General features: G+C 42.2%; 2 protein-coding genes across 5 annotated transcripts; both read right to left on the minus strand.

Moving 5' to 3' along the window:
• Positions 1–723: 723 nt before the first annotated feature.
• On the minus strand, positions 724–4,729 carry LOC125218183. Of its 4 annotated transcripts, XM_048119808.1 has the most exons (3): positions 3,414–4,729; positions 2,880–2,999; positions 724–1,397 (listed from the first exon to the last, which is right to left on the minus strand). In XM_048119808.1, exons 1-3 carry the CDS (start codon positions 4,051–4,053, stop codon positions 847–849), a joined length of 1,311 nt encoding a protein of 436 aa, XP_047975765.1. In that variant the 5' UTR covers positions 4,054–4,729; the 3' UTR covers positions 724–846. The 4 variants fall into 4 exon arrangements, with proteins under 4 accessions (XP_047975765.1, XP_047975764.1, XP_047975763.1 ...); XM_048119807.1 differs by having other exon boundaries at positions 2,886–4,729; XM_048119806.1 differs by having other exon boundaries at positions 2,880–4,729.
• A 1,285-nt stretch (positions 4,730–6,014) lies between these two features.
• Positions 6,015–8,853, minus strand: LOC125220296. Its single transcript, XM_048122455.1, has 2 exons — positions 6,370–8,853; positions 6,015–6,020 (listed from the first exon to the last, which is right to left on the minus strand). Exons 1-2 carry the CDS (start codon positions 8,851–8,853, stop codon positions 6,015–6,017), a joined length of 2,490 nt encoding a protein of 829 aa, XP_047978412.1.
• Positions 8,854–10,361: the final 1,508 nt, after the last annotated feature.

Below are 10,361 nucleotides of genomic sequence, written 5' to 3' on the forward strand. Positions count from 1 at the left end.
TGGATAGATTCCCAAACAAGTCTAGATCAAGGGAAAAATGGCCATATATAGTCAGATTTGGTGATTGGATATGTTTTGTATGGCTTTCCCCAACTATGCCACAACAGGGCAATGATGTTAATCTCCACGGTTAACTAGGCAAACGAAGGAATTTTTTGATGACATTTTGCAGGTACGTAGGTCACATAACATAGATCATACACACCAAATTTCAGCTTAATCTAAGCACAATCGATCAATCCGATCATCCCAACAAAACAGAGCAAAAACAAAAGACAAAAAGGAAAATGACCCAACCCAAAGCAACAATAGATCAAACACCTAGTGGGTACTAGGCTCTAGATACCAAATGATATGGGTCCATGTATTTTGTGATCCATTTCCCAAGAATTTACCCAATTTGTAGGTGATTGATCTAATATTTTTGTGAAGTAGATTTTCTATTGTATCAATAATGGCAACCCAACAAGAATTTAGGAAACTAAGATGATCAAAACAAGAAGTAACATTGGATAGGGTGGAAATTGAGATACATAGTCATTGATGAAGCAAGCTAAGACACTTACAACATACTAACATGCATCCATGGCTAGATCTTCAAGGGAACCACAAACCTCAAAGCATACCTCTACTTGATCCATGCTTGAACTAGCAATTGATGGAAATCCCATGCTTGAACTAGCAATTGATGGATTCAAGCAACCTATATCTAGGAATTGGATAGAAACCCTTTCCAAGAGGAAACAAAGCTCTCAAGCATCTAATTTCATCAAAATCTAGGAAAAGAAATGACATCAAAAGGTATTTATACTAAGGGCCCAAAATGTGTAAAAAGGCCCTCAAAAACTAAGTCTCGGGTGATTCACCCGGTCGGGTGAATTGCAGGGTGCAAAACACCCGCCCGGGTGTTCTCTCTGGACTCCCTCGCCAGGGCGGGTGTTCTCTCTGGACTCCCTCGCCAGTTTTGCGCGACTTCTGTAAAACAGCCATAACTCCCTCATTCGGACTCCGATTGAGATGTGCAAGATACCCACGCGAAGCTATTTCCAAGACGAAGACGATGATGGTAGTTTCATAGCTTTCGGATATCATCTCGATAGGACGATTTCTGGTTGAATCCAGCTGTAGTTGAAATCCTTGACGCACGGCTTCAATGATCGTATCATCCTCCCCTTCTTGGAAAGGATTTGTCCTCAAATCCAAGCCTTCTCTATTCCTCGCATCCTCGGGAGACCCTCTAGCTTTATTGAATCCTTGGCACTTCTTCACACTCTTCCTTGGACCCCAATCAATCCATGGCTCACGTCGAGGTGAAGACACTTGATGTCTAGCACTCATGGTCATATCATTCTCCACTTCTTGGAAAGGATTTGCCCTCAAATCCGGATTCCGCACACCTATGAAATGGAAAAAGAGCAAATCAAATATCAAAGTATGATGAAAAGGATTAAGACCACTAACGGCTCTTAGAGACAATGCTACACCAAAGACGTTGTATGGACCTCCAAATTCATGTTCCCTCAAGCTCAAGGCCAAGTCACAATAAATATGAGAACACAAATTAATGAATCCTCTCATGTACAAATCACACCCATAAGGAATCAAGACAAACTCATCAAGATACCCTTCATACCAAAACTCAAACAATCTCACAATATAGGTACAAGATGTGGGTGCAAATAAACATATGCATTCCTTCATAATGTAGTCCCAAACAAAGCCATTAGATATGAAGTTCTTTACAAATAGACCATAAAACATCCCAACTCCACTGAATGGTTTGATGGACATGCAATAAAAGCAATCAACATGCCAAAACACACATGCCCTAAGCATCTTGTTTCTATTTGGTTTGACCATCCCCATACAAATGATACCCAAATTCATGAACATCTTTACAAAAGATTTGGCATTCTCAACAAGACTAGGCATATAAAAGAATGGATCCTCATATGGTGTATATTCAAAAGTAATCAAACAAGGTCTATTCACAAGATTCCTATTCTCAAGGTTAAACAACAAATGACCATAAGGAACCATTGATACATCATTCTTGCTCAAATAAGAAGTTCTCTTCCACAAATTGACAAACTCTTGGTCAGAATATAGAGGAGGTTTATGATAATTCACATTAAGTTTGCAAGAAAGTGTCTCAACCAACAAACCAAGTTTATTACAAGGGATCTCACTCAATTGTCCCAACAATTTCAAGAAATGATCAAAAATATATGAGAAATGCATCCATATACCTTCATGCACAACATGTAGAGTAAGAACAACATCATGCATGGGGGACTTATGAGAAGCAACATCAAGTATCAAGAGAAATGTTTCCAAATTACCCCCACACAAATGCTCCAACAATTTTAAAATAATACCACAAACATGAGAACGATGCAATTTTATGTCATTAATCACAACACCATCAACAAGAGACATATGAGTGGAAAAATCCTTCACAAAACGACCATAGAACACTCCAATCCCATTGAAGGGTTTAACCACTTTGCAATGAAGACATAGCAAACACCAAGTTCTAAAGTCATTATCCACGTTACTCTTCTTGGTCTTACTATCCTCACTCACATACACATGAAGCTCAAAATTACCAACAAATGAAAGCTTAGGCATCTTAGCATACAAGGAAGTCACTCCAACATTCAAGGTAGAAGCCACAAGAGAAATGTCATGTCTCTCAATGCTTGATTTTACCAAGAAAGGATCAATATTTGGTGCAAAGGTAGATTTAGCATTCAAAGTTTCAAGCTCATGAGACCACTTTTTACACAAGACATCAATAAAAAATTTATCAACACAAAGGGGTTTCTCTAATATAATCTCATTCAATGAAACATCACAAGGAGATAAGGATAGTGCACTTGAACCTTGGGCAAGGAGTTCATCCACTTGCCCTCGTTCCTCTTTTTCCTTCTCCAGGTGAGTAGTTTCCAAGCCATGTACAACATGATGCCTCACTTCCATGCCTTCAATTAAATTTCCTACAAATTCATGAACACAAAAAGACATAGAATAAGTGTTAGTGGGTAAGGGTTTAGTTTCCTCACCAAGGGCAAGAGGCAAAGGATCATTTGGTGCCCACCCAAGGTTGACCTTAGAATCTAACAAGCACCCTTTACTCACTTGTGCTTGTGGTTTTTCTCTCATTTCATATTTTTCTTTTCTCTCACCCCCACCACTCTCTCTTGACTTTTGCACCTCACACTCTTGTCTTTTATCACGCTCTCTTGGCTTTTTAGACTCACATTCACTCTCAAGCCTTTTCTCTCTCTCTCGTTCTTTTTTTCTACTAATTTGGATTAAGCTCTTCGAAGAGGAGACATTTCCATATACATCAAGAGACTTATGTGATAAATGGAAAGAAGAGGGTGTAGCCAAATTACATGATGAGTTACCTCTTTGGTTTGTGTCAACACCACCATGTGGGTAGGTAGGCCTCAATCGAGTTCTATATGAGACTTCTTCTTCAATTGGCCTCTCAAACCCCTTATGGCTAACTTGATCCCTCACCCTCCTAGAATACCACTCTCCATGAGACTTGGGAGCTCTTTTCCCACTATATCCTCTATCAAGCCCATCTCCATGGTACCTTGATTCATAGTCACCTTTAAAACGGCCACGGGCACCATTTCTTCCCCCAAACCGATCATTCTCCATGTGATTGACTCTATTTCTATCATTCCCCCTTTGCCATCCCTCATACACCACTTCTTCCATCATCTCCTCCGGGGAAACATTAGGTAGATTGTTACCCCTAGAAGTAGGAGTCCTAGATGTGCGGCCTCCCTTCAAGGTGTTGAACTCCTCAAATAAAGTGTTTTGGGCGGCAAGCATGCGGGCTTCGGATTCTTTTGATTGAACAATGGATTCTTTTGCTCGCTCATCCATCTGGATCATCATCTCTTGTTTGAGTTCCTTCATCATTCGGGCCATCATGCTCACAAGGTCCCCATCGGGTGTAGGGTGAGTCATGCTTGTTTCCTCCCCCTCCGCACTTGTCCCCGCCATTTTGTTGGACCGGGTGCGAGGAGGCATAGAGTAAGTACCTACAAATCAAACAAACACTAGGAACTAGTCCTAGAGGTTAGTAATAAAAGAAAGTAGAATTTAAGAAGATGAACTCAACCTTGATGTCCCAAACCCCCCTCAAATCACTCCCCAATAACTCTCGACAAAGGCTTAGAATATTGTGAGAAAGGTGGATTCACTCACACTCACAACTCCAATTCCAAGATTTAAGTGCTTGAGGTGGATCAATCAAGGTATACTCCTTGGTCAACAAAATCAAGAAGACAAAGCCATAAACACATATTAGCAAGATGCAAGTCAAAGAAAAACAAAAACAAGGGGTGACACTTTTGCTGAAATTTGGCTGATCTTTATGATTTTTTTTGGTATTGATTCCCGCGCCCAATTTGGATGAATTTTGGTGGATAGATTCCCAAACAAGTCTAGATCAAGGGAAAAATGGCCATATATAGTCAGATTTGGTGATTGGATATGTTTTGTATGGCTTTCCCCAACTATGCCACAACAGGGCAATGATGTTAATCTCCACGGTTAACTAGGCAAACGAAGGAATTTTTTGATGACATTTTGCAGGTACGTAGGTCACATAACATAGATCATACACACCAAATTTCAGCTTAATCTAAGCACAATTGATCAATCCGATCATCCCAACAAAACAGAGCAAAAACAAAAGACAAAAGGAAAATAACCCAACCCAAAGCAACAATAGATCAAACACCTAGTGGGTACTAGGCTCTAGATACCAAATGATGTGGATCCATGTATTTTGTGATCCATTTCCCAAGAATTTACCCAATTTGTAGGTGATTGATCTAATATTTTTGTGAAGTAGATTTTCTATTGTATCAATAATGGCAACCCAACAAGAATTTAGGAAACTAAGATGATCAAAACAAGAAGTAACATTGGATAGGGTGGAAATTGAGATACATAGTCATTGATGAAGCAAGCTAAGACACTTACAACATACTAACATGCATCCATGGCTAGATCTTCAAGGGAACCACAAACCTCAAAGCATACCTCTACTTGATCCATGCTTGAACTAGCAATTGATGGAAATCCCATGCTTGAACTAGCAATTGATGGATTCAAGCAACCTATATCTAGGAATTGGATAGAAACCCTCTCCAAGAGGAAACAAAGCTCTCAAGCATATAATTCAGCAAAAACCTAAGGAAAAGAAATGACATCAAGAGGTATTTATACTATGGGTCCAAAAATAGAAAGTTGGCCCACAAAATCTAAAAATCGGCATAATCGCCCGGTCGGGCGTTTTTCACATGCCAAAATGCCCGGCCCGGGCGTTTTCTCTGTCCCCGGGCGTTTTGCACAGTAAAAAACGCCCGGTCGGGCGTTTTTCCCGAAGCTCCCGGCCTTCTCTGCGCGACTTCCGTAAAACTGCCATAACTCCCTCATTCGGACTCCGATTGGGATGTGCAAGATACCCACGCGAAGCCGTTTCCAAGACGAAGACAATGGTGGTAGTTTCATAGCTTTCGGATATCATCTCGATAGGACGGTTTTCGGTTGAATCCAGCTGTAGCTGAAATCCTTGACGCACGGCCTCCATGATCGTATCATCCTCCCCTTCTTGGAAAGGATTTGTCCTCAAATCCGAGCCTTCTCTATTCCTCGCATCCTCGGGAGGCCCTCTAGCTTTATTGGATCCTTGGCATGTCTTCTCTTTCATCCTTGGGCCCCAATCAACCCATGGTTCACGCCGAAGGGAGGACCCTTGACGTCGAGCACCCGTGGTCATATCATCTGTGCAAGATACCCACGCGAAGCCGTTTCCAAGACGAAGACAATGGTGGTAGTTTCATAGCTTTCGGATATCATCTCGATAGGACGGTTTTCGGTTGAATCCAGCTGTAGCTGAAATCCTTGACGCACGGCCTCCATGATCGTATCACCTCGTCTTTTAGTAGATAGTATAAAGACTGTCTCGTTGTTAGATCCATTCAGTGCTATACCACACCAATGTCATCTAATTTTAGTAAGGCTTAGAAATAATCGGACTGACATTGCAACCTTTCACGATAGGTAGTCTAAGCCTATCTAGGTTGTGAAATTATTCTTTTTCTTTGTTTAGAACTGGCCGTGTTACCTTAAAGTGAACGACGCCCACAACCGGTCTATTAAAACAAAGACTTAGACTTTGTTAAGTTACTTATACATTTAAATATGCAATAAACATCCATTAAATGTAAAACATAACAACATTATGACAAAAATAATCTGTTTATTCCTTTGGAAAATATAATAAGAGTTTTAACAGTATTCAATCACTCGAAAGGTGATTTCTAGTATACAAACTCTAGGGAGCAACTTGGTCCCTAACTTCTTCCACCACTTGTATTTCCCCTTATTTGTTTTGATAACATAAATCTCGGGGTCCTCCTTGGTTGCCTTCTTCCTCTTTTGCTTCTTTTTCTGCGGGATAGAGGTGGAGGGATTAGTATCGTCCTTTTTGGGAGAACGTCTTACCTCTTTTACAACGTAGATGGTGGAGGTAGTATGCTCCTCTGCTTCAAAGGGGTCTTGGGGTTTGGTCAAATCCGTGACCATGACTGCCCTACACTGTTGTTCCATCTTTGCCCGCTTTGCTTCCTCAAACTTGAGCATCTCGCTTTCGATCTTATAGGTGGATTGGCTATGGTTATCGCTAATTGTGATCTCGCCACGACCTACATCAATCAAAGCTTTGCAAGTAGCAAGAAAATCTCTCCCTAAGATTAGAGGGACGTTCTTGTCTACTTTCATGTCAAGCACAATAAAATCGGCGGGAAAAATGAAATCATCGACTTTCACTAGGACATCCTCAATCATACCAACAGTTTTTATGGACGAGTTATCGGCCAACCTGAGTGTTACGTCTGAAGTTTTGAGTGGCCCAATGTTGAGCTTTTCGTAGTACTTCAGTGGCATGAGATTGATGGAAGATCCTAAATCGCATAGGGCCTTGTCAACCTTTCCCTCTCCAATCCGGCATCGGATAATGAATTGGCCCGGATCTCTCTGCTTCACTGCCTTCTCCTTTTGAATGATCTCGCTGCAATGATGTGGTAGCTTAAGGTCGGCTTTTGTTGGCTTTCTCTTCCTCATCACCGCCTCCCTTAGTAGCTTCGCATATTTAGGTATTTCCTGCAACGATTCAACTAGAGGAATGTTAGTATGAACTTTACAAAACATGTTCAAAAAATGTTTGAACTGCTCTTCGAGCTTAAACTTCCTCTTTGGTTGAAAAGGTAGCACAATCCCATTATGCCGCACGAGTCCTTGCTGAGTGGGTGTATCTGCCTTGTCTGTGGCGGCCCGCCGTGATGTGTGCGGCGGTCCGCCGGCGGCTGGGCAGACTCCATTCGACGCTTCAGCGGCGGCCCGCTGCAATGGTTGCGGCGGTCCGCCGGCGACTGGGCAGTCCCCAGTTTTCTGCTTTGCCACCCACTTCTTATTGATGTCATCCACTCGTGCGGCTGCCTTTGCCCTGTCCTCATCCAACTTCTTTTGGATTTGCTCCATTTGAGTGTTGATGTTGGCTATGGCAGTTGAGATCGTGTTCATTCCCTGCTCGAGGTTGTTTATTCTAGCTTCGACCACTCCGATCTTGGTGTCATTAACCTTCCTGTCTTGCGTGATTACTTCCAAGATCCTTGTGATCCCTTGGTCATACTTTTCCTCCTTCTTGGTTGTTTCAACTACTCCTCCCTTGCTAACATTAAATCCTGCGGGGGGTTGCAAGTAATTATTGTTAGAATAAGAGAGATTAGGATGAGGTCGGTTTCCATTATAATTATTGAAATTACCGCCCCCCTGGTTAGGGCGATAATTATTGTTGTAATTTCTATTGGGACCGCCTCCTTGCATGTAGTTGATTTCTTCCACTATCGGGGCAGGAGTTTCGGGTTTAGAGACCGCTATGATGGAGGTCGGTGGAATCGGGTCCTCCTTCCTTGATGAATCCATTTGGTCCACCCTAACTCGAAGCTCGGCCAATTCCTTCGCAAAAGAGCTTTCCTCGGCTTCTTCAATTGCAGCTATCCTTTTTAGGCTATGCCTTTCTTTCGACCACCCCCTGCTGTTGGTGGCGAATTCCTCTATTACCGCCATGGCTTCCTCACCTGACTTCCTTAAGAACCCTCCATTTGCACCTGAATCAAGCATAGCACAAATCTTCTCGTTAAACCCATTATAGAGAATTCCTACCTGATGGTCCACGGTGAAACCATGGTTAGGGCACTTTCGGAGAAGGGCTTTGAAACGAGCAAACGCCTCGTAGAGGGGCTCGTCATGGCCTTGGATGAACTGGAAGATCTCGCTTTTGAGCTTCAAAATTGTGCCCGGCGGATAGTACTTGTCGAGGAAGGCAGCTACAATGTCCTTCCATGTGGAGACCTTTTCTCTGGGCATACATTCAAACCACTCTTTAGCAGAATCAGTTAATGAAAAGGGGAAGAGTCTTACCCTTATGGCATCGTCATCGACACCGTTCAATTTGAGAGTGTTTGAGATCTCCACAAATTTGGAGAGATGGCGATTGGCATCCTCTGTAGCCCTACCTGCAAAAGGAGTTTGCTCGACCCTTTGAATAAGGGGCATGCGTAACTCGAAATTGTTAGCGTCAATACGAGGTCCTTCGGGAAAGGTAATCATATTCCCATGATTGAACATGTTCATCACGGGTTGTATTTCCTGATTCTTCTTCTCCAAAGCCTCTCGGGCTGCCCTTTCCGCATCTCTCTCATCCATCAGTAGCTTCACCATTTCCTGCAATTTCTCGATGTCTGTTCGGTCACCCATTGTTCCTGATCCTTTTTCACTTCTTATTTTCCTACGAGTTCTTTCAAGTTCCAAATCGAGCGGTTCTAGGCTGTCCTTCCCAGAGCGCGTTCGCATACAAAACCTGCAAGAACCAAAAACAAAAACGAATTAAAAACTAAAATTAAAAACTGAAAGCAATTAAAATCCAAAGTAGCAAAATTATTCGTTTGAAGATATCACTCCAAAGTGAATTGTCTTCCCCGGCAACGGCGCCAAAAACTTGATGCACTTTTTATTAGCACTAAATAAACCTGCAAGTATACAGAGTATATATAGTATAGCTAAAGGTTAGTACCGGATATCGAACACGGGGAAGGCAAACACAAAGTGTCTATCCTCTACTAAGACTCAATTACTATCTGGAAAAACAAGTAGGTTTTGAAAACTTTTGGAAAACTAAAAACAATAAAAAGCATAGACCAACTAAAAGCAAATAAAACAAGGAGAAAGACGATAGAGATAAGGGAATCCCAGGGATGTGTGTTCACAGTTATGGTTATACAAAATTCCAACTACAATACCCTAGCACAGTTTATACTTTGAAAGGACGAGTCACCTAGCTTATGCTCATGCGATACAAACGTTGATTACAAAGTTAGGGTTGTCAATCCTAACACGTAACTCCAAAAAGCGCCTAAGACCCTTGAAAAGTCCTCACTCTCAATTAACAAGTGCCGTTTTAAGGGAAGCTAACTGTAGTGTCTACTAAGTGAATCTAACTCGCTAGAACTCTGTCACAGTTATGAAGCAAGTTATATTAAATCATACAAGATTGTGTCACTCAATCATGCAGCATCAAGAATACTTAGGGAAGAAACAAAGTAAAAACAAAACGGATATTAAATAGAAAAAGGAATTTGTATAACCAAAGTCGTTACTAACACATCCCTAGAATCCTATGAGTTTAGTTACACATAATTGAATAAGCTAAAAACATAGATTGAAGGGAAGACAATTTGAACATAAAACTAAAGCAAATAAAACCCGTAGGTTGAATCCTTGTCGTTCTTGATGTTCTTGAAATCCTTCTCCAACTCCTTGCACAATTGAAGTACTCTAGCTCTTGATCTCTATGAAGTATTTTGCAAGTAGAAGTTCTCTCTTTTTGATGAAGCTTGAGGTCTTATTTATAGGGAAAAACCAATCCTTGTTGTAGAAGGAAAAGATCTCCAAAATATGGTAAATTTGGGCGCAAATCTAGGGCTTCTCGGATTCGCCGCCTTTCTCCGGCGGGCCGCCGCACCTTGGCCGGCGGTCGCCGCGTTGGAGTCCAGAGAGTCTGTTCCCTCGGCGGCGGACCGCCGCACGACTTCCGGCGGTCGCCGGACGAGACTTCTCTTCCAAGCGCATTTTTCCGAGGCGGACCGTTACATTGATCCGCCCGCCGGGCGCCGGCGGTGGCCGCACACAACCGCGGCGGTCGTCGGTCGTCGTCTGACTCCAGATTTCGAGACTTTGCGTTTTGGCTCCCTTTTTCGTCTCAATTA

This window comes from Salvia hispanica, chromosome 4 (assembly GCF_023119035.1).
Source record: "Salvia hispanica cultivar TCC Black 2014 chromosome 4, UniMelb_Shisp_WGS_1.0, whole genome shotgun sequence".
Lineage (NCBI taxonomy): Eukaryota > Viridiplantae > Streptophyta > Magnoliopsida > Lamiales > Lamiaceae > Salvia > Salvia hispanica.